Source organism: Ips typographus, linkage group LG3, assembly GCF_016097725.1.
Source record: "Ips typographus isolate SLU linkage group LG3, UJ_Ityp_2.0, whole genome shotgun sequence".
Lineage (NCBI taxonomy): Eukaryota > Metazoa > Arthropoda > Insecta > Coleoptera > Curculionidae > Ips > Ips typographus.
The window spans coordinates 16,572,316-16,598,052 of NC_138424.1; the positions used below are offsets into that span (position 1 = coordinate 16,572,316).

Here is a 25,737-nt window from a genome sequence, read left to right on the forward strand (position 1 = left end):
TTCACAACTGCACACAAACACAAAAGAAGACAATACCAACTTTTGTTTTCAAAACGTGGGCAAGAAACACGGCGTCGGTCGATAACCGTCAATAATACAATAATTGAGCGGGAACCAGGGAACGGACAGAAAGCGAGGTTATTATTACCACAGACCCTTCCTTCTTTTTTTCTTTGTAACTCTCGCGGAACTTCTATAGTACTTAGTATGCAGCATTTAAATACAAACTAATCAAAGGCACATTGTAACGAAATTGTTGCGCTTATGCAATATTTATTACAATGTTACGGAATTCTTTTGTAGGGATATTGTCACGTTTTGGGGGTGGTAGCGCAGGAAGAGAAACAAGATGTAGCTCAAGTAAGTCTTCTTTATTAGGCACTGTCTTACTCTTAGCGTCCAAGAGGGGGTGTGTGGGTGTGGGTGTATGTGCGTAAGCCCTCCTGAAGTGCCGCCAAGCGGTACCCGCTCGATACGAGCTGGGTGCCCCTATGTCCGGCACGCCCAAAGGACTTACTTAAGGCACTGCAACAGGGTAACGAGCCGTCCGGGCACTAGAAAGTTCGGACTGTCGCTCGTGACCTCCCTCTGGGGAAGACCCCAGAGTTCGGTGCTTTAGCCGAGCTACGGTGCATCCTTTATACTAGTCAGCGACCTCATTACGCTAACCTTGCTGACACAAACATTGTACTGGGGGAGACCGGGGCCCGACTAGGTAACGGAACATAGTGCAATTTATGTTATTCGTGACAATATTTCAAAATTTTGCTCAAATGTCTATGTGACTTCTAAGCGAAGTTGTAATGAAATGTTACATTGCCGATTTAAAACGAACATCCCAAAATATCCCGTTATGTTCCATGCTAGCTGGGGTATTACTTTATAAGGTTAATTGACATGTAAAAATAAGCAGGAATCCGGTACTGAAACTAAAAAGTTTGAACTCCACAAGTATAAGACGCTCTAGTTTTCATTTTATGGAAAGTAGAACGTATTTGCCTGTTTCAAAAAATACAGAAACATTAACCATTTCTAATTAACTTCAAATCCTTTTGGAGAAGATTGTTTTATCAAAAATTGGATGTAATGTCCTCAATCTAATGCTTTTCCTTCATTGATTTCTGTGAAAATAAAAATATGTTATTAGTATGCAAACGCAAGTATTAAATGATTAACTTAAATCATTTCTGGCATATTAAAAATAACTCCACAAATTTGCATTGTTTGTCTTAGTTTCACTTTGCCTCACTAAGCTGAATCAAGGCTAAAGCAAAGAGTAACTAATTTCATAAAGAGAAGACACTGGGCCTAAAAGCTTTGATGTTTGCCGACCCGTTTCGTTGACCTCGGCTCTTTAAACTGGTAGTACAAGGACGTTGCCGGTATTTACAAAATTTGTGGCAATGCGGTGTTGCCATTTCTGAAATCATAGTTTCAGCAGAGAGTTTTGGATTAGAAAATAGCGTTTTCAGAATTGACTGCTGAGATAGAGATGAAACCCGAAAATATCCTTAGTCTTTGTTTGACATTTTATTTAATAACAATTACATGGTATATAAAGTATTAAGAGATACTTCTAAGTCATCTTTTAACTTTTCAATTTCTGTCTTTAAAATTGCATTTTCACTCTGCAGTTTAGATTTTCGCGGAGTTGAAGAACTTAGAACATTCTCAGTTTGGGTTTCTACAGGTGAACATAAGGGTGGAGTTACAAATGTAGACTGAGGTTGAAGTGGTGGAAGAATTTCAATATTCTGGAGAATATTTATTTTCTGTCCCTTGCTTGAACAACCAGCGTCGAGTCCAGGTTGGACCTGCTGATCTAAAATGTAAAAAATATCAGTTTGCTAACTCTATATTGCACTAATGAAATGTGGTTCACTTACATGTTTCAGTTATAGTATATTTGCGTGGCTCGGCACTGAATAATAGGCCTGAAGATTTATCTCGACCATCTTTGAACATGTCTAAATCAAAATGAACACTGCAAACTCTATAATTGTTGTAACATTTTTCAGCACTCGTGCCCAAGAGGTCTTCACGGCCGCATTGCCTCAGCCAATGAAAGCATCTGCAATAATGCAGTGTTAATTAAACTGTGTATTTTTTAAGAAAATTCTGAATACTTACTTTACTTCATCTTTTGGAATTCTAAAATATTTGATGCTTAAATCAGAACTGCTTTTTCTATTCATGCATCCTTTGTAAATACAGTTTGTCCCACTGGATCGGATCTTTTGCTGAGACTCCATTGTTTGTAGAAAAGAGCACTATATACACTAGGGACCAAAGCAAATTTACAGAATTCACACTATATTAATAAATAGCCCGTACACGTTTTATAAAACAGCAAAAATTATCACTTAAGTTGAAGATGGCGCCCCCATTGCGTAGGTCCCCTGTTGGCCAAGCGCCATCTTCCCGACTAAACGTGTACTTCGAAAATTTTTAAGTATATCGATCGCGCTTGGATGTTTGCGACGATGCCACTTTGTCAACTATGTACCTATAACTTGAGAGTGCAAATGATATACTCAAGAAAATACACTAACATTTTTAAAAAAATTAGACTTAACCCGAACAGCCCAATACCAATATCTACTATATTGCTCGTAACTAACCTAACCTATAACTTATAAAATCATTTTATTTAATTACTTAATTAGATACTTTTGCACCGTCGTACTTTAAGCTAAGCTTAAGTTAAGTGTAGTTCAGAGTGTGACTTTTTTCACCTAAACTGTCACAGTCTGACCCACACTTAACTTAAGCTCGGCTTACAATACGGCGATGCAAATGGGGGTAAGTATCGTTCGGATTCTTGAGAATAAATAACTCATTAATGTTTGTTAATCGATCATTTCAGAAAGTAAATATATACATTGCATATTATCAAATAAATAAAATGAAAATAGAACTTTGAAACATAACTTATGTTACCAAATAATCATAGTAAAGTTGCTAACCAAGTTAGCCTCTCCCATGATCCTTATTGGTTTTAAGTCCTTGCATGTGAATACGTCAATAATATTCAAAGAATGGCTTATTTAAGTCAATATAGTTATTAATAATATCAATGAATAAAAAAAATGTAAACATAGCAGGAAGGAGCAATAGCAAACCAAGTGGGTGACAGAAACAAGGGGGAGGCGGGGGGAGTAATATGGCGGCCGTCAATATTTGTTAATCTTGTCCACTGTACAACTTAATTTAAATTTGCAAAACTCAACTGTTAAAGAACCACAAACAAACAAAACAAACAAAACAAACAAAACAAACTAACACTATACTACAACAAATACAAACAACAAATTTTTGCGGGTTTGAAACTCCAAACTTTCAATGAACTTCTGCAATCTGCGCAATCAACTTCCGTCCCCCTCGCTTAATGCACAAACGAGTTATAATTTGTATTATTGTTACCTCCTGATACTTGTTCTTTTTACTCATTGAATAATATTGTCACGAATGGAAAATCCATTAATTCAAAAGATGGACTTATTGACTTAAAAACATAAGAATATTCGAGGATTGCGAAATATTAAGCGCACGAGGCAAGGTCGCACCATGATGCACCGAGTGCATCATATCGGTGATGAGTCACCACCACCTGCTTTGCAGGAATATGAAAAATAGGCGACGAACAATAACAAACTACGTCAGCCGATCAATCGGGTATAAAACACGCCGATTTCAGCAGTATATGATGAGTGTGAACCAATCGACAGTAGTGCGACCAGCTGAACCAGGAAGTCGAGATGTCGACTCTCCTCGGTCAAGAAGATCAAGTTAAGTAGTCCATTCTCCAAAGTTGTTCCAACACGAAAGTGACCAAGCCAGCCGCCAGAAAATGCCGAGGTCCTTAGCTTATGAATCTATGTAAGTACAATTGTTAAATTGTCAACTTTTAGTGTGTTTATGACTGTATTGTACCGATCCATTTATAAATGTTTGGTTAATAGATTTAAGTGTTTAACAGAAACCTCAGTGTTTGATTCCATCCTTAAAACTGAGATCCCGGCACGACGTTTATCGTCGTGAGTCAGTTTAATTGATGAACCCAGAAGGGCTCATAAATTAAACGTGACAATATTAATAGTTATTGTCAATATAAGTCTAAATATAAGATTAATACTAGATTAATTACACATTATTATAAAAATAACCATCACAAAGACTTTTTATTATTACAATTGGCAACGTTGCATCAAACGAACAGTAGGTTCGATGAGATTTATGCCCAACGCACACTATGCTGCTTTGAGATTTAGGCTCGTAGCTACCATCTCCTCCCATTCTCCTGTGCCATAAATCAGGATCATTTTCTGTGACGTTTGCTGAATAGGAAAACTCTACACACAAATCAACAACATACAGACTTCCAAACAAATTTCCCTGTAAAATGATTTTATTATTTTTGATTACTGATACTTCACCATTTTTAAATAAAATTGATAATCCTTTTTGTTCAATTTTCTTCACTGAAAGCAGATTGTGTGATAAATTTTCACACACCAAAACTTTTTCTAGGGTTACTTTTTGTCCACATTTAGTTTTCAGGCTAAGATTTCCTTCCCAATGTGCTTCAACCACTACTCCAAGTATTGCAACTCTTATTTTATGATGTACTTGCTTTCTGTCAGTTATAAACTTTCCCAGATCACTATTAACTAAGTGATTTGTAGCTCCACTATCCACTACAAACTTACAGTCAAGAACATTACTGCAGTTCACTAAATCTGAGTTGTCCATGTTTGTGGTAATAAACGCAATGTCTTCTTCAGTAACATGACATTGTTCTCTTCTTTTAGGACATTCTGTATTTTGGTTAGGGTTTCCTGATCGGTTTCCACTATAACTTGTCTGTTGATGTCCACCTTGATGGTACCCACAATAGTTTCCAGCATTCTTTTGATTTGCCCTGGTTTTCATCCATCGGTTTGATTGTCTACAGTCACCTAATATTGAGTTCTGGAAGTACTGAACTGGATAAAACTATACAAAAACCACAAATAAACAAACAAAACATTTCAAACACACTTTCCACCCTTCATTGTTAAATTCGTGTGGGTTAAAATGGGGGAGGAAAAAAGTCACAATCTCCCCCTTTTGTAATTTCAACCGTCGTGTCGATAAGGGAACGCTATTGCGCACGACTCGATTTTTCATCTGGGCCAAGGAGTTTTTTCTTTGCAGTGCCAAAAAATCTATTTTTCTACTTAATATTATGTCACCAATTGAAATTTCTTCCAGAAACGAAAGGAAAAAGGCCGAGTGGAACTGGAACGAGTGCATACAGTGGAAGCGGCCCAATCGTTCTTTACCAACGAGGAAGTGGGCATCGAAGGGGATTTTCACCCGTTTCTGGTCGGCTACCATCAAGACGAGGACTACACGTTGTTTCTGTTAGCTTTGAACAACGTCGATAGGATTTATTGGATTATGGACATCAGGAGAGGTAAGAGACCGTGAACGTTAAAAAGAGGAAGGAACAATTTGATTTTAGTGTGTGCCTACAATCGAAACATCCGAAGTTATTATCATCCGGGCCCTTGGAACGGGTGCAGATGGTACTGTTGCCGGGAAACGATCAAACCCAGTCCCATCATGCCGTGCGGCTGCACTCCCGGCACCCCCTCCGTCAAACAGAAGGACAGTCAACCGGGGGTGGTTAGAACCAAAGTGGTAGTCGCCCTCTACAATTACAAAGCCATTGAATGTGGGAATTTAAGCCTTGAAAAGAACATGGAATATGAGGTGATGGATGATAGTCAACAACACTGGTGGAAAGCTCGAGACGCTAAAGGGTAAGTCTTCTTGTGTCAGTTAGTTTTTTCCAAAATTTTGCATTAATGTATGTATGCACACGCTGACTTTTTCGTTTGGAATTTACAAATAGAAATTGTAAATTATTATCACCGGTGCTGCATTAGTAATTATCATTGTGTGTTGTACCGTTATAACACCTTAATCATATTAATGCGACCGGTTACAATCGCTAGACTAACTGTAGTCGCTGAAATATTATAATAATTGCACATTTCAGCAATGTGGGCTTCATCCCCAGCAACTATGTGAAAGAGAAAGAATTGCTCGGATTGCAGCAATACGAGTGAGTTATCCGTTTACAGTTCAATCAATCAGCGTCAAAAATTAATATTTGAAATTTCAGTTGGTACGTGAATGACATGTCCAGGCAACGGTCCGAATCGTTACTCAAACACGAAGACAAGGAAGGTTGTTTTGTTGTACGGAATTCGTCCACTAAAGGATTGTACACCTTGTCACTCTACACCAAAATGTAAGTTGATTTTTAAATTGTCAAACGTCCATAAAATGTTATTGAACACTGAAACACCGTTGACGTTTAGTTAGCCGTTTTAGAGTTACTATTGTTTTGATTCAAAAGAGACGCCCTATAGAAAATCTAAAATCGCCACAAGGTGTCAAAATATACAGTCCAACTCTGTACTACATAAATGAATTATGTTTTTCTGTTCATATCATTAATAAGCAAGGAATTAATTCGAAACTTACACACCTGGGTATACTAGGGTGTTTTAGTTAAAAACTAACATCCGCCTAACTGTAAAACGGTAATTTTTGAATTATAAACATACTTTTGGTTGGTCTTAGCTCACCTTGTATAAGCCTTAAAGAGTATTATTATTTAGTTCTGAAATACAGTGTTTTTAAGAATTGGTAGTATAAATATTGTGTTTATTTTATGTGAAAACAAATTAATTTGCCTAGTTCAGATATACCAAATGAAATTGGGTAGAATACGTAGATAATGTAGTAGTTTTCTAGTAATCTTCTCGAATGGAAGGGAATACCTTTGGAGCACTGCCCTAACCCTAGATACTTGGGCGTAACACTGGACAGGGCCTTAACGTTCAAGCGTCACTGCCTAAACACCAAACTGAAAGTCAGCGGAAGAAACAACATTGTCCGCAAGCTGACAAGCTCTAACTGGGGAGCCAAACCTGGGGTTCTCAAGGCCTCAGCACTCGTCCTCTGCCACTCAGCCGGCGAGTATGCATGCCCGGTTTGGTATAGCTCAGCGCATGCAAAACAAGTCGATGTCGCCCTCAACGAGACAAGCAGAATCATCACCGGATGCTTGAAGCCAACTCCCCTGAACAAAATCCACCACCTAGCTGGCATCGCTCCTCCTGCCATCCGCAGGGAAGCAGCCGCACTCAAAGAGCGATCCAAAGCAGCAACATCTGAACGCCACCCCCTCTACGGCCTTCAACCGGCCCACCAGCGACTAAAATCAAGGCGAAGCTTCCTCAGATCGACAGAAGATTACGAAGAACCTAAAACCAGAGTGGACCTCTGGAGGAAGACCTCAAATCAACACTGGATGAAGCCGAATGAAGAGCTGGCACCGGGAGGCGGTGAAAACTGGGAAATCTGGAAGGCGCTGAACAGACTGCGGACGGACACGGCGAGATCGAAAGACACCTTAAATAAGTGGGGCTACCCCGTGGACTCCGATCTCTGTGATTGTGGAGAACTGCAAACCACGCAACATATGTACACCTGCCCGCTGTGCCCCGCTAGATGTACCATAGAGGACCTTATGGCAGCAAAGCCGAACGCAATTGACGTCGCCCGCTTCTGGGCACAAAGTGTTTAGCTCACGTCTGTGATTATAGACATTTGATATAATGTGTTAATTAACTAGTATTTATTGTTATATAATGATGCTTCTGACACGAATAAATAAAAATAGTAATCTTCTGATTGCGTACTTTTACAGTTCTCCACCACACGTCAAACACTACCATATCAAAAAGAACTCAAAGGGTGAGTTTTTCCTCACCACATCGGAAAAACATTGTTACAACTCGATCTCGGAGCTGATCAACTACCACAAGCACAACAGCGGCGGTTTGGGTTCCCGGCTAAAAACCAGCCCTTGTGACAGGCCTGCGCCGGCTACTGCCGGTCTAAGTCATGGTAGTTGCCTAGTAGTGCCCCTTAAGCAGGTTTTACACCAACAGTTTTAATTCAAAGAAATTGGAAACATTTATTTTATCAAATTTTATGCTTCAAATAAATTCACGAACTTCTTGGAGCATAAAGTGATTTGATTTTACACTTATCGAACTGTTATGTCAAAGTTGTCAATGAAAACAGTTTGACCAACCAAACCAAGTGAATTTAGTGTTTAGGCGGTAATAGTTACAGATTATTTGTTTTTCTGGTATTTTTGATATTTTTATTTTGAAATTTCATAATCATCCTGAATACTGTGTTTATGTATTGAATTTTGCAGCTTTCACTCTCACTTTTTCGTTTTTGTCTGTTGGCAGTTGGCATTACGCTAAACGGCAAGTTTTTCTTTTATTTGAAGGTAAATTTGACATTCAATTTTGTTTTGATATAATTCGTCATTGAAGCAGCTTTATGAATTTCTTTGACATCAAAGCGCGGTGTAAAACCTGCTTTAGAACGATCAAAATAACCTTAAAGATTTTTAGACAAATGGGAAATCGATCGTAGCGAGCTGATGTTGTTGGAGGAGCTCGGTTCGGGTCATTTCGGGGTGGTGCGCAGGGGAAAATGGCGCGGGACACGCGACGTTGCCGTTAAAATGATGAAGGAGGGCACCATGTCTGAGGACGACTTTATTGAAGAAGCTAAAGTCATGACGTAACAGCTTTTTAGTGGTGTTTTTTTTTTTCACATTTAATTTTGAACTGTTTACCAGAAAACTGCAGCATCCTAACGTAGTCCAACTGTACGGGGTGTGCAGCAAAAACCGACCAATTTTCATTGTGATTGAGTACATGCGTCATGGGTCTTTGTTGAACTACTTTCGGAGACACGAACAATCTTTGTCGACCAATCAGGGCCTGCTATTGGACATGTGCATACAGGTTTGCAAGGGCATGGCCTACTTGGAACGGCACAACTATATTCATCGTGACTTAGCTGCAAAGAACTGTCTAGTTGGCACTGAGAATATTGTTAAAGTAGCTGATTTTGGATTGGCTAGGTAATATCACAGTACACCAAGTGTCAAGAATTTTAAAAACAAAACGATATTTCAGGTACGTTTTGGATGGTCAATACACGTCATCGGGAGGTTCAAAATCGGACGTTTGGGCCTACGGCGTTCTGATGTGGGAGGTGTTTACGTGCGGTAAAACGCCGTACGACCGAATGAAAAACTCTGAAGTAGTGGAACGAGTTCAAAAAGGAATCATTTGGGACAAACCTAAAGCCTGTTTCAAGGAGGTTTATGATGTATGTTTAGCCAATTTTTTTTGAATAATAGTAACAGTATTTGTGTGGTTAGGTAATGAAAAAGTGTTGGTCTCCGCTACCGGAAAACCGACGACCCTCATTTCGCTCTCTCAAAGATACACTAGAATGTGTCGCAAGGCATCTTGGTCGATTGACTGGCGCGCCTCGTGTGTGAAACCGTCACGCGGGGTACTTTGCCCATTTCTGCGGGCGAAGCCTCGTGCAGCTGGGTTCCGTAGTGTATGTAGGTTAGTTCGTTAGTTTTTTATTAGAGAAAACAATGAAAATTAGTTTATGTGGCAACACTGTACGTTAAATGTCAACAAGTAGTAGTCTAAAAACAAGTAATAAAAATTATGTAGCCGGTCTTTTCACTCTTTGTATTTTGCACTTTTACCATATATAATTAAACAGTTAAAGTTCCCAAAGTGTTTTATTAAGTCTACAAGAGCTACTCTGCAAAATTTTTTAATCCGGGCAGAAAACCATTAAAGACAATAAATCCTAAATCGCTTTATCTTTCGGTAATATCAAACGGGGGGAGTAGTAGACAAGGAAATTTGAGGTTTTTTTGACAGATTTGTGATCCTAAACCTTGAAAAAAAAAGTGCCAATAATCCTCGTTTGCCTGGATTTGTAATGTAAATAATCAAATTTACTAGTTTTGATTCGTGACGTTGGTGTGATATAGATTGCTACTTACTCGATTTAATTGTAGGCGTGGATTTGATACTGATTTTACCATTTTTTTTTTGTTTTTTAATTTGACGCAACACTCGTGTGTTACCGTGTAGTTTTGACGTGAGCGGGACTCTCTTTTTTACCTTTTTATAACCAGCTCGGTTTTTATATAGATTTTACTTGTACATTTCTTTTACCAATTATTTGAATACAAACCTATTGTATTGATTGCTTGTCGTTTCATTACAAGCATTGTTTTACTCTTAGTTTATCAGTCACAACCCAATAACACCCTCCAGTTTCCTGTCTTCTCCTACTTTAGTAAAAATAAAACAAACCATGCAGACTATTATTATTATTTCAATTTTCCAGTGGCGCATTATAGCTATTATTATGCGATTTATAATAGTCGTGGATATTGTTGCAATGTCCGAGACGGTGTTAAATCGCAAATAATCGACTTACATTCAAAACTTTATCATATCATTGGCAACGGCGATGCCAACACAAAATCAACAAAATTGTATGTCATTGAATTTTTGTTGTCCGCATTAAAATCATGCAAAATTTAGATATTCCTGATAATATATTGGCTGCAGCCAACACTATAAGGTTGAACTTGCTTCCGGAAAAATCGAGTCCCAGTATGAGAAAGAATATGAACAGTTTTGTGTGAGGCGAAACCAAGTACAAGTTCGAGGTGCAGAAGAAACGGTGTTGCTAGCATATTTTGCAAAACTCGCTGCAGAATATTCTGCTTCGTCCTTATGGCCAAAATATCTTCGTTTTATCAAGAAGAAAAACGTCGGATATAGAGCAAAAAAATCAAAGGTATTTACAAGAGAACAAATCAACGAATTTGTACGTTCTGCTCCAGACAAGGAGTTTTTGATGTGTTTTAGTAAAAATTGTGTCATCTTGACCCTATTTCGAGAACGGAATAACCGATTTCAGTTTTTTAAACGGTGATGAATCGGGGTTTTTAAGGGTTTTAAAATAATGTGCTACAAGCTAGGGATGCCATTTAAAAATTTTAAGTGGGGACACCTCTAGGGGCAAGGGGGCGAAATCTAAAATACAAAGTCCACTATAGTTTTAAACTTCCCCCTCGATATCTAAGTTGACGTGTTTTTTTGGTCCCAAGTAATTTTGCTTGCTGAAAAAGGTAGTGAGGGTGAGAAGTTTTGAAATGATGGCACTGTATATACCAGGTGTCCAAGAGCACCCTGGACATAGGAGATTAACATGGGAAAACGGTTTTGATTTTTTAGCGCCTGTACGGTTGATTTGATTGAAAAATCGTATTAATGAAAGTTGTAGTACATATCACGGACTAGTTTTCTGTATTTTTTTCAGATCTCTAACTTGAGCCCTTTCGTCGTAAAACACGAACAAAAATGAGAAAATTTAAACTTTTGGCCTGCACTGTATAGGCGGTTGTGGAAATTGGCGGTTGTTGGAATTTACTTTAAATCCCTGGGAGATTTAAAGTAAATTCTTCCAAATTCATCGTTGCAGTCTAGCTGGCAGAGCTCCTTTCCTCGACATGCTCCAGCGATTCCCATAATCAGCACCACCTGCAACAAAATTGTCTCCTGTCAGTACATTTTGTAGTTTTGTAGACAAAAATAATCAATGGTGTTATTTTTAGTAGTACTATCAGGAAAATATTCAAAGTAAAGAAAATAATCTTACCTTTTGGGCTAGATATTGTTCATCTGGAGCATTTTGAAGAAAATCTCTTATATGGTCGAAATCCAATGTCTTGGACTTCTTCGGCTTATAATGGTCATTCTGTCTCTTTAGAAATGCCTGGAGTTTACTGTATTTGCTGATGTCGACGTTTGCTTCAGATATTATCGTGGCTGTGATCATGGAATATTGGCTCCATAGAGAAGATGCCTTGAGCTTCTTAGACTTCTGCAGGAAGTAAGCCAGGAGCACCTACCTTTTCATCCGTAAAATTCTCTGCATTCTGTTCATCGCACCATTTTTGGTAAACAAGAAACTGTTTTTTGTAAGCCTCGCGAGATTTTTCTGGAAGAAGGCTAGCGATGGCCTCTTATTGGGCGGCCTCTTCAATGTTCATTTTCAAAAAATACGATTTTTCTGGACTCACTCATTTGTTTTGTGCCATAGCAACACTTCCAGGGCACAATAAATTTTAAGTGAATCCACCATGCCAACAACAATCAATAACAACTATCAGTAATACGAGAGTACCGTTGTAACCACTGTTAGTTTTGTAATTTTTTTTATTTTTAATTTCTTGCATTCTAAAGTGCATAAAATAGTATATAAACCTCGTGACTAAAGTGTCTTTTAATACCTTAGCGAATTGTAGTGTGTGTATTATACTATTTTTTCTTAAATAAAATTATTTTCCTGCATCATTGTAGTTTTTGGCACAATAACACTATTAAATTAAAAAAATCATATCTTGGTAAGGAAGCATTTGTGGACCCATGTTCATAGGACATTTTCGACTCGAATTTACCTAAAGAACTCATAGTAAAATTTTGTCCCTTACCTCGCGGGACACCCTGTATTTACTAAGTAGTTTTATACCCACAATTGTTTACAGAATAAAGCACCTACCTTTTTTGCTATGAGAGGGAATCACTTAAGAGCAAAAAAAAACTTTTTGATCATAATTCTTACAACATTTTATTACAAACAACAAACAATAAATAATCATGCATTTTTAATTCAAGTATAAAGTAGAAAAATGTATTATATTTATAGACATGCCAATTTATAGTTATTTCGTAATATCATCGATTTTAAAACCTAATATAAATTTTCTTTCTAAACCAAAATAAAATGGTAATAGTAATAAGTTATCAAACTTTTTATGTGGTGTAATAAGGAAGTAATATACAATATCTTACAATATATATAATACATTACAATATTCTCATCAATATCAACCTCTAGAACGCCATATTTTATCCAGTACGAAGACTATAAATTCCATAGCAAGGCCCATAACGTCCATAGAAACCTTAAAATATCCAACTAGCCAACCCCTATCCCTTACACTTCTATGGATGTTATGGGTTTAAGACTTTTGTTTTAAAAAATATACATCCACTTCAAAATACATAAAACCAAACTTATCATCAATGTAAAATCACTATAAATACAAATTCAAATTATTCTGTTTAAAAAGTATAATATAATATAAGGTCATAACGCTCATACAACATATGAACCGTATTGACTTCCTCAAATCTAAACACCCAACCCCTATCCCTCACAGTACAATGAGCGTTATGTACTTATATAAATGGTATATAATTATAAGCATAAAGAATAAGTTCATATATACAATATACATAAAACTAATTTCTCAGTTTTTTACATTTGCAAAGTATTACAGCTACGGAATACTGACAACATTTTTTATATACCACATGTATTTTGCAAAAATAAGACGGTCAAAATAACATAAAACAATAACATATTACATTAAACTACATTGTGATTTACAAAAAAAGAGCTAGTGGCCTTAGTGATTTATTTATTACTATCCGACACACTGGACATCGCGCAGCTGCTTTATTAAAAACTCTTGAAGTGCAGCTCCCTCAAAACGCGTGCCGACAATGCAACACGTACTGCACGACGTTTATCAAACAGACTTTGCATAACAGGAGAGAACTGGTCTCTTCCTGGTGTTGTGTTGTGGGACGATCAGGTTCCCATGCTTTACAAATATTATTGTTTACTCTACAATTATAATATATAAATTTCAAGTTATACTTACGGTTTTCTTCAATATTAAAAAAAAAGGGTTCATTTTCGCTCCCGTCTTCGTCCAAACCTTGGCCTTGTCCTGGTACCTCTGGAGATGGTCGAGTACGGGGAGGGAGAGGAGGACTTGGGAGGTTCCAAATAGGAAAGTTAAATTCGGGTGACGGCAAACGGGGTGGAAAGAAAGGAGAATGTGAACGAGGTGGATTGGGGAGATTAAGAGGGAGGTTTGGACGAACTGGATTGGAAATATTAAAGTCAGGAAGAGGAGAGGGTGAACGAGATGGAAGTGGTGGTAAAGGAGGGTTTGGGATGTGTTGTTGGGGAACAGGATGATCAAAAAGATTTGGGAAGTTTATGGGAAATTCTTCTTCTTCTTCAGGTGGTACGTCTTGGTTCCATTCTTGTAGTTGGACATCGAAGTTCTCCATGAAATGAACAGCTTGCCTACAAGAACAAAAAGGGATTAAAGTTATCGTTGGGAACAGGAACAGGAAGATCAGCACACAACAAACCTGAAGAAGTCTTGTAAATTAAATCTACCATCGGCCAACTTGTCCCATGTCTATATTTGTTCAAGAGACATCATCACATCATATGTTTAAGACATCTAAGATACCTTAACTTGTAAATCTAGGAAAAAAAATCTGATCAGTGATTCCAAAAAATCCCTTTTATTTACATACAACATAGGTACAACAAACAAAACAGTTATGTTGTGTTGAACCTGTGGTTGAACTTAAACACATGAACAAAAGAAAACACAACACAAAAGTCACTAAACCAGATAACTTTGAAAGTGATCATTCCACGAGATTAACCAACCCAATTTTCAATGTTCTAACAGGTTTTGTCCACTACTGTAACTGTGATTCTCCTACAAATCTATTTGAATAGTTATTATAGTTTACTTATGATACTAAAAGTACCTACCTAATTCACCTGTTTAGAAAGTCCAAATTCTGATGTAGGTTGTGGATGTGGCAAGTCCAACAAAGTTTGAACAGTGATATCTACCCATTTATGAAAACATGTCACTCTACTGAAAAAAAAAAGAACAATATAGGAGGTGGTTTTATGTGCTAATTCAACTTGGTTCAACTATGGTCTGTGTTTCATGATTTTTCACTTATCAACACTTCAAATGTGTTCAAGTTTTACTTACAGGCCTGAAGATGATTGATGGTTTGTATCAACAACTAAAAACCACGTTTGCTTGAAAAACTAGCTGGAATGAGCTGCAAAACAAATTTATCTATTGAAGGGATACTGATTTGAGGTTATGGTGCGATTTACTTTCTTACTTAGGACATTTTGTAGATTTATCCCCACTAGCTAAAATGATAAACTGTAAGACTGGTTTTGTAATAGTGATGTTAGTCTGTGTTTAACAAATTACCTATTATTATTATAGGTATATACATATGTATATTCTGCACTAATAATTTATCACCTGCTTGCAAATGTTAAAACTATATTGTCACGTTTAAGGGGTAGCGTAAGAAGAGAAACAAGATCGTAGCTCAAGTATGTCTTCTTTATTAGGCTAGGCAGTGAACACTGTCCAAGAGGGGGTGTGTGGGTGTGGGTGTATGTGCGTAAGGCCTTCTGAAGTGCCGCCAAGCGGAACCCGCTCGATACGAGCAGGGTGCCCCTATGTCCGACACGCCCAAAGGATTTACTTAAGGCACTGCAACAGGGTAACGAGCCGCCCGGGCACTAGAAAGATCGGACTGTCGCTCGTGACCTCCCTCTGGGGATGACCCCAGAGTTCGGTGCCTTAGCCGAGATACGGTGATCTTTTATACTCGTCGGCTAACCTCATTACGTTAACCTTGCTGACTATGGTGGTTACTGGGTGTGCACCGTAACTACTAACACGGGTGTGACAATATTACATTATAATATTATACATAGAATACAAAAAATGTAAGCTGATTTTTAAAACCACTAGAATAAAAATTAATGAATGGTTGAACTTTATAGGATAAGAAATAGAAATAATAAAAAAAGTTTATTTTAAAAATTATTTAATTTAAAATTAAAAAATTAATTTTTAATTATAACCCGTGGTCCATTGGCGGCTTATAAGCCCGGATAACTTTCATATTTCAGTTTTGACCGGCCGTGAAAGCCTTCATAGTCTAATATAATGATTTTATGAAAGATATATGAGTAATGAAGATAAAGCCATATAAATCAAGGGCAAATGCTTGAATATAAAGAGAAAAATCAAGTTGAAATTATTACATTGATCTGGTGTAGGTTGGTAAGAAAGACTATAATGTCTCTGGAGAATTTTCTACAATATGTTTTCAACTCTCATGGATGAAAAAATGAAATTCTATGAGTTAGAATGAGCCAAACCACAATTGGAAGTATTCTGTTATTATTTAATTAACGCACTAATCACACCAAATGCACAGCACATGCATATTTCACATTTCCTCATACATTGCCAAAAGTCTGTGACAAAACCAAGGCGAAATAAGCTAAAATATTATTGCATACTTGCAAGCCCCATTCTATCAATGAGCTTCACCTCCATTCATGATTTTCGAATCAGATTATGAATGAACGTGTGAATGAACTTCCATTCTTTATCAAGTTAGAGTGGAATAATGATAGAAGAAAACTGTAATAGTTTACAGTTTTTTTTTGCTGCAATATTGTCGACAAACAGATCAATTTACAGTTTCCTTCTGTAGCGACTGACGTCACACTCCGGCAGCCATTTTGAGTCGGATGAGATTTAGGTCGCGTGTGGTTGTCCCCCACAATTGCAGCAAAAAAAAACTGTAAACTATTACAGTTTTCTTCTATCATTATTCCACTCTAACTTGCTAATGAATCGAAGTTCTTTCACTCGTTCATTCATAATCTGATTCGTAAATCATGAATGGAGGTGAAGCTCATTGATAGAATGGGGCTTGCAAGTATGCAATAATATTTTAACCTATTTCGCCTTGGTTTTGTCACAGACTTTTGGCAATGTATGAGGAAATGTGAAATATGCATGTGCTGTGCATTTGGTGTGATTAGTGCGTTAATTAAATAATAACAGAATACTTCCGATTGTGGTTTGGCTCATTCTAACTCATAGAATTTCATTTCTTCATCCATGAAAGTTGAAAACATATTGTAGAAAATTCTCCAGAGACATTATAGTCTTTCTTACCAACCTACACCAGATCAATGTAATAATTTCAACTTGATTTTTCTCTTTATATTCAAGCATTTGCCCTTGATTTATATGGCTTTATTTTCATTACTCATATATCTTTCATAAAATCATTATATTAGACTATGAAGGCTTTCACGGCCGGTCAAAACTGAAATATGAAAGTTATCCGAGCTTATAAGCCGCCATAATAGACCACGGGTTATAAGCCCGGATAACTTTCATATTTCAATCATTATATTTTTTATCTGATTCTCTCATTTGAGAATGTCTGTAAAAAAGTGGTTTCCAATTATTATGTTATTTATTATTTAGTATGCATTATTGACAAAGAGTAAATTGACAAAGACAAAATTATACCTATATTATAAGTAGGTATTTATAAGGTCATGGATTTATAAAACTACTGACAAAACAATAATTTTTAAAATAAACTTTTTTTATTATCCCTATTTCTTATCCTATAAAGTAAACAGGAAAGTTCAACCATTCATTAATTTTTATTCTAGTGGTTTTAAAAATCAGCTTAAATTTTTTGTATCCTATGTAGGTATAATATTATAATGTAATATAGTTTTAATATTTGCAAGCAGGTGATAAATTATTAGTGCAGAATATACATATGTATATACCTATAATAATAATAGGTAATTTGTTAAACACAGACTAATATCACTATTACAAAACCAGTCTTACAGTTTATCATTTTAGCTAGTGGGGATAAATCTACAAAATGTCCTAAGTAAGAAAGTAAGTCGCACCATAACCTCAAATCAGTATCCCTTCAATAGATAAATTTGTTTTGCAGCTCATTCCAGCTAGTTTTTCAAGCAAACGTGGTTTCTAGTTGTTGATACAAACCATCAATCATCTTCAGGCCTGTAAGTAAAACTTGAACACATTTGAAGTGTTGATAAGTGAAAAATCATGGAACACAGACCATAGTTGAACCAAGTTGAATTAGCACATAAAACCACCTCCTATATTGTTCTTTTTTTTCAGTAGAGTGACATGTTTTCATAAATGGGTAGATAACACTGTTCAAACTTTGTTGGACTTGCCACATCCAATTTGTTGGACAACCTACATCAGAATTTGGACTTTCTAAACAGGTGAATTAGGTAGGTACTTTTAGTATCATAAGTAAACTATAATAACTATTCAAACAGATTTGTAGGAGAATCACAGTTACAGTAGTGGACCAAACCTGTCAGAACATTGAAAATTGGGTTGGTTAATCTCGTGGAATCATCACTTTCAAAGTTATCTGGTTTAGTGACTTTTGTGTTGTGTTTTCTTTCGTTCATGTGTTTAAGTTCAACCACAGGTTCAACACAACATAACTGTTTTGTTTGTTGTACCTATGTTGTATGTAAATAAAAGGGATTTTTTGGAATCACTGATCCGATTTTTTTTCATAGATTTACAAGTTAAGGTATCTTAGATGTCTTAAACATATGTGATGATGTCTCTTGAACAAGTATTACAAGAAATCTTCCTATAACAGGAATAAAAATGGGGCCCTAAGTAAGAGTGGGACCCTAAGCAGACAGCTTACATTTATTAGTGAATGATTTTAGCCAAACTTGAAGATGGCTTAATCACTTAGTGTTATGAGTCACTAGGTGCTGTTAGCTGTTATGCTAAGCTAGGATTTTATCTCTGAGCTTTCTAGAACTTTTTACCACTGTTTGTTTATTGCCATCTGTTCAAAGCTCTTCACCAAACTGTGTGTAGGGACTCTGCAAGTTGAAGTGTGAATCAATAAATACAAACTTTCAGTGTAAAAATCGTTTTTATTTGCAATAATTGGTTGTGGGGAAAAGTGGGTACAACTAAAAGTTAAGCACATTTTGTCCTTTCTTAATCAAACCACAAACCACTAGTTGACTAGCTTATTGTTTACAAACCTGAGAAAATAGAAGGAGTGCAAGACAGCTGGATTTAATAATAGTTTATGTTTTATATCTACCCATTTTTGAAGACTCCTCATTGTACTGAAAAAAATCCATGTGGGAGGTGATTTTTTATCCACTTTGACTATGGTCTGTGTTCCATGATTTTTCACTTCAAATGTGTTCAAGTTTTACCTGCGGGCCTGAAGATGATTCATTGGTGGTTTTTATCAACAACTAGAAACCACGTTTGTTTGAAAAACGTAACCATTCAACCTGGAATGAGCTGCAAAACAAATTTGCCTATTGAAGAATGAAGGGATACTGATTTGAGGTTATGGTGCAACTTACTTACGACATTTTGTAGATTTATTCCCACTAGCTTCTAATAAAGTATCTTTATCGGCTTTCCGTTTCATTTTCTTTGCTTTATGTATGTAATAGTTAAAATGTATGTAAAAATTAACTCGATTAACAAGTTTGGCAAAGAGATAAAATGACATTTCTTTGTTATGATTTTAAAATGTTGGCACCGCGGAAATTTGTTTACGGGCCATAGTTACCGTGCGGCGGGACATTCAAATTTTCGGATTTTTAGAGGCGTTTTGCGACTAAACGACTAAACCCACAGTACTGAAAAAATTACAGGTTGATAGCCGAAGTTGCACTCTACAACTTTTATTAAGGAAGTTTTATAATTAAATAAACCGTACAGGCGCAAAAAAATCAAAACCGTTTTTCCATGTTAATCTCCTAATAATATACAACATACATATCAATGAAAAATAAACTTATTGTTTTATTTAACTTCTATCTACGTTAGGTTAGGTTAGGTTAGGTTAGGTTAGGTTAGGTTAGGTTAGGTAAATGGCATATAGGTATATGTAGGAAAAATATAAAAAATATGATGATGTAACAACAAATGTATTTAAGGTAAAGACTAAAGAATAGTACATTTTCTCACAGTGGAACCGTCGCCGAACCCCATTTGCACCGTCGTACTTTAAGCCAGGCTTAAGTTAAGCGTGATTTAGAATATGACAATATAGGTTAAAAAAAAGTCACAGTCTGAAGCACGCTTAATTTAAGCTTGGCTTAAATTACTACGGTGCAAATGGCGGTAAGTCCTCAAATGTTACTGAGGGCCGAGGGGTAATGTACTGTTAATCACCTGTATTGTCACAATCTGAACCAAACTTAATTTAAGCTAGGCTTAAGTACGACGTTGCAAATAGGGATTATTTTATATTTTATTAGTATAATGATATGGCGTTTTTGATTCGCATGTTTAGTGAAGAACTGGTGTTTAGTGTTTCAATTAATTTTTCATTTTGTAAGAATTATGATCAAAAAGTTTTTTTTTGCTCTTAAGTGATTCCCTCTCATAGAAAAAAAGGTAGGTACTTTATTCTGTAAACAATTGTGGGTATAAAACTACTTAGTAAATACAGGGTACATTACATAGTAGGGTAAATTTTACTATGAGTTCTTTAGGTAAATTCGAGTCGAAAATGTCCTATGAACATGGGTCCGCAAATGCTTCCTTACCAAGATATGATTTCTTTAATTTAATAGTGTTATTGTGCCAAAAACTACAATAATGCCGAAAAATAATTTTATTTAAGAAAAAAAAAATTATATTACTGTGAAAATAACTGTTTACAATAATTGCTCAAAGTGTCCACCTTCACATTGTAAGCATAGTCTAGCTCTTTTAATGAAGTGGCTGATAGCTTTCCCAATAACACAGGATAATACTATTAAATTTAAAAAAATCATATCTTGGTAAGGAAGCATTGGCGGACCCATGTTCATAGAACATTTTCGACTAGAATTTACCTAAAGAACTCGTAGTAAAATTTTGTCCCTTACCTTGCGGAACACCCTCTGTATATATCACATGAACACCCTCACTACCTTTTTCAGCAAGCAAAATTACTTGTGACCCAAAAAACACATCAACTTAGATATCGAGGGGAAAGTTTAAAACTATAGTGGATAAAATTTTTAAATGGCATCCCTAGCTTGTAGCACATTATTTTAAAACCCTTAAAAACCCCGATTCATCACCGTTTAAAAAACTGAAATCGGTTAATCCGTTCTCGAACAGTAATGAATCGGGGTTTTTAAGACCTTTAAAATAATGTGCTACAAGCTAGAAGTGCCATTTAAAAATTTCAAGTGGGGGCAACCGGGGGCAAAACCTAAAATACCATGTCCACTGATTTTAAATATCCCCTTCGATAACTAAATTGACGTGTGTTTTTTGGTAAAAACTAATTTTCTTTGCTGAAAAAATTATTTTCAGGGCGTTACACCATTCTGATTTGTGTCGGTTCAAGAACTTCTGTGGAAGCCTTTATAAAATATTGATTTTACCCGAGAGTCCGCCACTACTAGGTCATGGCCAAACGTAATATAATAGTAAATGGTAGTAAATTAATAGTAAAACGTGTCTCTGAGATCGGGGATAGTAAATTTAGTTTATCACTTAAGTTGAAGATGGCGCCCCCATTGCGTAGGTCCCCTGTTGGCCAAGCGCCATCTCCCCGACTAAACGTGTACTTCGAAAATTTTTAAGTATATCGATCGCGCTTGGATGTTTGCGACGATGCCACTTTGTCAACTATGTACCTATAACTTGAGAGTGCAAATGATATACTCAAGAAAATGCACTAACATTTTTAAAAAATTTAGACTTAACCCGAACAGCCCAATACCAATATCTACTATATTGCTCGTAACTAACCTAACCTATAACTTATAAAATCATTTTATTTAATTACTTAGTTAGATACTTCAATAACCGCCATTTGCACCGTCGTACTTTAAGCTAAGCCTAAGTTAAGTGTGGTTCAGAGTGTGACTTTTTTCACCTAAACTGTCACAGTCTGACCCACACTTAACTTAAGCTCGGCTTACAATACGGCGATGCAAATGGGGGTAAGTATCGTTCGGATTCTTGAGAATAAATAACTCTTTAATGTTTGTTAATCGATCATTTCAGAAAGTAAATATATACATTGCATATTATCAAATAAATAAAATGAAAATAGAACTTTGAAACATAACTTATGTTACCAAATAATCATAGTAAAGTTGCTAACCAAGTTAGCCTCTCCCATGATCCTTATTGGTTTTAAGTCCCTGCATGTGAATACGTCAATAATATTCAAAGAATGGCTTATTTAAGTCAATATAGTTATTAATAATATTAATAGTTATTGTCAATATAAGTGTAAATAAAAGATTAATACTAGATTAATTATACATTATTATAAAAATAACCATCACAAAGACTTTTTATTATTACAATTGGCAACGTTGCATCAAACGAACAGTAGGTTCGATGAGATTTATGCCCAATGCACAGTAGGCTGCTTGAGATTTAGGCTCGTAGCTACCGTCTCGCGTGTGGTTGTCCCAACTGCAAATACAAGTTGCTCTGTATTTTTAATCATTTTTGTTATAATACAATAAAGTTTAACAGTCTTTTTATGGTAATCTGGTATTTCACTGTGTAGCTCTGTCAACAGGTTATGGGACAAGGGCAGTAAGAACAAGTGGAAAACATAAAAGGTGAAAATAAACTTTAAGGAAACGTGTTTACAAAAATGGCAGTGGCTAATGTCTCGCTCGGCGGATCAGTAAAACAATTTGACGGAACCGGCTATTCAAATTGGAAGTTCAGAAGAGTGAAGTTACTTTTGGAACAAAATGAAGTTTTGTACGTGTTGGAAATGGACCCTCCAAGAGACCCATCATTTTACAGGGATATTTGTTTGGAAGTCTGTATGTTGTTGATTTGTGTGTAGAGTTTTCCTATTCAACAAACGTCACAGAAAATGATCCTGATTTATGGCACAGGAGAATGGGACATTCTTCTAAATTTCCATCTACCAAACTGTGTGAAGTTTGTCTTCAAGGAGAACAGATTCAACTTCCTTATCAAAAACTACCTGAGGATAGAAAAACAAAGTTTATAATGGATGTCGACGTATGTGGTCCTATTAGTCCAAGGTCTTTAAAAGGTAAGCGTTACCTTGTATCTTTTATTGACCATTATTCACACTTTGTCATATGTTATTTACTGTTATTCAAAATGTATATCAATCTGGTGGAAAATCAATTCAAGTGCAGGCCAAAACGCTTGAGATGCGACAATAGAGGTGAATATACATCTCATGAATTTAAAAATTACTGTTCTCAAAAAGGAATTGCTCTAGAATATACAGTCAAATACAGCAAAATGGAGTTGCTGAACGCCTTAATAGAATTGTGATGGAAAAATCCAGGTGCTTAATATTTGATGCTCAATTAAATAAAGAATTCTGGGATGAGGCAGTAAGTACCTCAATATATTTATTGAACCGGGCTAAAACATCAGTAGTATCAGAAGACAAAACTCCTGCAGAGATTTAGTATGGAGTTAAACCAGATTTACAAAAGTTAAGAGTTTTTGGTTGTAATGCATATGTTTTAATACCAAAAGAAGAAAGACAAGGAAAACTAGAACCAAGAAGTAAAAAGATGATTTTTATGGGTTACAGTAATAATGGGTATCGAATGTGGGATTCTGAAAAATCTAAAATTGTAATTGCCAGAAATGTAATATTCGATGAAACCAGAAAAACAAATACTCTTAATTTTGACTATATTAGCTCAGAGAATGACAAACAGGACCATATACAAGAACAAGAAAATGATTCAGTCAAAGAAGAAACACTTCAAGATCAAGATAATAATGAAAATATTGATCAACTAAATGACAATATAACATCAAAAGTGACCACAACTGGAATGAGAAATAAAAGAACAACTAGACAACCCAAAAGATTTGAAGATTTTGAAATGAATTTTGATGAAGATGTAATGTTGGCTTTATCAGCAGGAAACATCTATTCAGATATGCCAACTACATATGAAGAAGCTATCAAGGTAGGCCAAGGATGGAAAGAAGCTATTGATAGTGAACTAAGTGCTTTAAAAGAAAATAAAACCTGGGAAATAGTGGAAAAACCAAAAGACCAATGTTAAGTGTTCGGATCTTGTTAAGTTTAAGCATAGAAAAGGGTATGTATATTTGTCAATTAGATGTAAAATGTGCTTTTCTAAATGGCGAATTAAAGGAACCAGTGTACATGCAGCTTCCAGATGGCATACAGGGTGATAGCAAATATGTTTACAAACTGAATAAAGCTTTATATGGATTGCGTCAAGCCCCTCGATGCTGGTATGAAAAGTTGCATATACATTTGGAGACTTTGGGTTTCAAACGTTCAAAGTCTGATCCTTGTTTGTATATGGCCAAAGACACTTATCTTGTTATTCATGTTGATGACATATTAATGTTTTCTGAGTCATTACCTAAGTTAGACAACTTTAAACTCAAACTAATGTCAAAATTTAAAATGAGAGACCTAACTGTAAATAGAATGGGTGTTACAAGGTTTAAGTTTTTGGGTTTGACAATAATAAAGAGTGAGGATAATTTGTTAATTAATCAAAAAGATCTTATACAGAAGGTATTGAACAAATTTAATATGTTAACATGCAAACCATCAAGTATTCCTGTACAACCTAATCTTAATCTAAAAGAAGTAATAAATTTTGATGATGAAATGAAAAATTTGCCATACAGAGAATTAATAGGAAGCCTAATGTACAGGGTGATTGATTGAATTTTGACCACCCCCTTAACTTTCTTAATTTTGATTTTAGCAAAAAACGTTAAATACAAAACCAGTAGATATTTAGGTCTACTTTATTTTTAGGTAAACAGTTATTATACAGGGTGTCCCAAATTTGAGTAATAAACCAAACTTATGTTTTTTTAAATACGATGACCAACTTTTTATCCGATATTTGAATTCTACGTCAAATTCTAGGCCTAAATGATGTAAAATGTCTGTATCGATATTCAACTGTTTCCGCAGCAGCGTCGTTGATTGGTTGAATTTTGACCACCCCCTTAAATTCTTTAATTTTGATTTTAGCAAAAAACGTTAAATACAAAACTAGTAGATATTGAGGTCTACTTTACTCTTAGATAAAGAGTTATTATACAGGGTGTCCCAAATTTAAGTAGCAAACCAAACATGTTTTTTTTAAATACAATGACCAACTTTTTAATCTATATTTTAATTCTACGTCAAATTCTAGGCCTAATTAATGTAAAATGTCTGTATAGATATTCAAATGTTTTCGCAGCAGAGTCCTTGATTGATTGAATTTTAACCACCCCCTAAACTTCCGTATTTTTGATTTTAGTAAAAAAACTAGTTGTAGCAACAGTATTTGGGCTAGTTGTATAGATATTTGGGTCTACTTTTACTCTTATATAAACAGTTATTATACAGGCTGCACCAAATTTGAGGAACTAAATTAAACTTAAATCACATAGTCGAGGAAACATTGTTAAAGTAACAGATGCTGCGGAAACAGTTGAATATCGATACAGACATTTTACATCAATTCCTAAAATTTGACGTAGAATGCAAATATCGGATAAAAAGTTGGTCATTGTGTTTAAAAAAACATAAGTTTGGTTCGTTACTAAAATTTGAGACACCCTGTATAATAACTGTTTATCTAAGAATAAAGTAGACCTAAATATCTTCTAGTTTTGTATTTAACATTTTTTGCTAAAATCAAAATTAAAGAAGTTAAGGGGGTGGTCAAAATTCAACCAATCAACGACGCTGCTGCGGAAACAGTTGAATATCGATACAGACATTTTACATCAATTAGGCCTAGAATTTGACGTAGAATTCAAATATCGGATAAAAAGTTGGTCATCGTATTTAAAAAAACATAAGTTTGGTTTATTACTCAAATTTGGGACACCCTGTATAATAACTGTTTATCTAAAAATAAAGTAGATCTAAATAGCTACTGGTTTTGTATTTAACCATTTTTGCTAAAATCAAAATTAAGAAAGTTAAGGGAGTGGTCAAAATTCAA

At 35.6% G+C, this 25,737-nt stretch overlaps 3 protein-coding genes and 1 long non-coding RNA gene across 18 annotated transcripts; 2 read left to right on the forward strand and 2 right to left on the reverse strand.

Moving 5' to 3' along the window:
• Positions 1 to 354: 354 nt before the first annotated feature.
• Positions 355 to 5,008, reverse strand: LOC145726170 (uncharacterized). Of its 2 annotated transcripts, XM_081975142.1 has the most exons (4): positions 2,335 to 5,008; positions 2,131 to 2,279; positions 1,887 to 2,071; positions 355 to 1,822 (listed from the first exon to the last, which is right to left on the reverse strand). In XM_081975142.1, the coding sequence occupies exons 2-4, from the start codon at positions 2,250 to 2,252 to the stop codon at positions 1,545 to 1,547; spliced, it is 585 nt and encodes a 194-aa protein (XP_081831268.1). In that variant the 5' UTR covers positions 2,253 to 2,279; positions 2,335 to 5,008; the 3' UTR covers positions 355 to 1,544. The 2 variants fall into 2 exon arrangements, with proteins under 2 accessions (XP_081831268.1, XP_081831267.1); XM_081975141.1 differs by having other exon boundaries at positions 2,131 to 5,008.
• A 236-nt stretch (positions 5,009 to 5,244) lies between these two features.
• Positions 5,245 to 10,171, forward strand: LOC145726162 (tyrosine-protein kinase Btk-like). Its single transcript, XM_081975129.1, is given in 10 exon segments — positions 5,245 to 5,458; positions 5,507 to 5,807; positions 6,047 to 6,112; positions 6,173 to 6,301; positions 7,769 to 7,968; positions 8,493 to 8,664; positions 8,723 to 9,010; positions 9,066 to 9,261; positions 9,314 to 9,384; positions 9,386 to 10,171. Coding segments are annotated over 10 exon segments (1,470 nt in total). The 5' UTR covers positions 5,245 to 5,442; the 3' UTR covers positions 9,417 to 10,171.
• A 2,154-nt stretch (positions 10,172 to 12,325) lies between these two features.
• On the reverse strand, positions 12,326 to 19,495 carry LOC145726171 (uncharacterized). 12 transcript variants are annotated; one of them, XM_081975144.1, is made up of 6 exons: positions 19,130 to 19,493; positions 18,970 to 19,060; positions 14,632 to 14,740; positions 14,214 to 14,583; positions 13,712 to 14,145; positions 12,326 to 13,651 (listed from the first exon to the last, which is right to left on the reverse strand). In XM_081975144.1, the coding sequence occupies exons 5-6, from the start codon at positions 14,127 to 14,129 to the stop codon at positions 13,533 to 13,535; spliced, it is 537 nt and encodes a 178-aa protein (XP_081831270.1). In that variant the 5' UTR covers positions 14,130 to 14,145; positions 14,214 to 14,583; positions 14,632 to 14,740; positions 18,970 to 19,060; positions 19,130 to 19,493; the 3' UTR covers positions 12,326 to 13,532. The 12 variants fall into 12 exon arrangements, 7 of the variants coding, with proteins under 7 accessions (XP_081831270.1, XP_081831271.1, XP_081831269.1 ...); XM_081975145.1 differs by having other exon boundaries at positions 14,214 to 14,575; positions 19,126 to 19,493; XM_081975143.1 differs by having other exon boundaries at positions 19,126 to 19,493.
• LOC145726178 (uncharacterized) lies at positions 17,489 to 18,280 on the forward strand. Of its 3 annotated transcripts, none has more exons than XR_014177523.1 (4): positions 17,489 to 17,629; positions 17,688 to 17,833; positions 17,882 to 18,000; positions 18,049 to 18,280. It is a non-coding gene; the product is annotated as an uncharacterized LOC145726178 (long non-coding RNA). The 3 variants fall into 3 exon arrangements; XR_014177522.1 differs by having other exon boundaries at positions 17,688 to 17,760; XR_014177524.1 differs by having other exon boundaries at positions 17,688 to 17,760; positions 18,057 to 18,280.
• Positions 19,496 to 25,737: the final 6,242 nt, after the last annotated feature.

What these genes read in the sequence shown, in the direction of transcription:
- LOC145726170 (XM_081975142.1), bottom strand. Translation starts at nt 2,252, where the DNA reads ATGGAGTCTCAGCAAAAGATCCGATCCAGTGGGACAAACTGTATTTAC. An exon ending in ATTCCAAAAGATGAAGTAAA is followed by an intron (nt 2,072 to 2,130) that starts GTAAGTATTCAG and finishes GCATTATTGCAG; the next exon opens with ATGCTTTCATTGGCTGAGGC. An exon ending in ATATACTATAACTGAAACAT is followed by an intron (nt 1,823 to 1,886) that starts GTAAGTGAACCA and finishes TTTACATTTTAG; the next exon opens with ATCAGCAGGTCCAACCTGGA.
- LOC145726171 (XM_081975144.1), bottom strand. Translation starts at nt 14,129, where the DNA reads ATGGAGAACTTCGATGTCCAACTACAAGAATGGAACCAAGACGTACCA. An exon ending in TTTTAATATTGAAGAAAACC is followed by an intron (nt 13,652 to 13,711) that starts GTAAGTATAACT and finishes ATATTTGTAAAG; the next exon opens with CATGGGAACCTGATCGTCCC.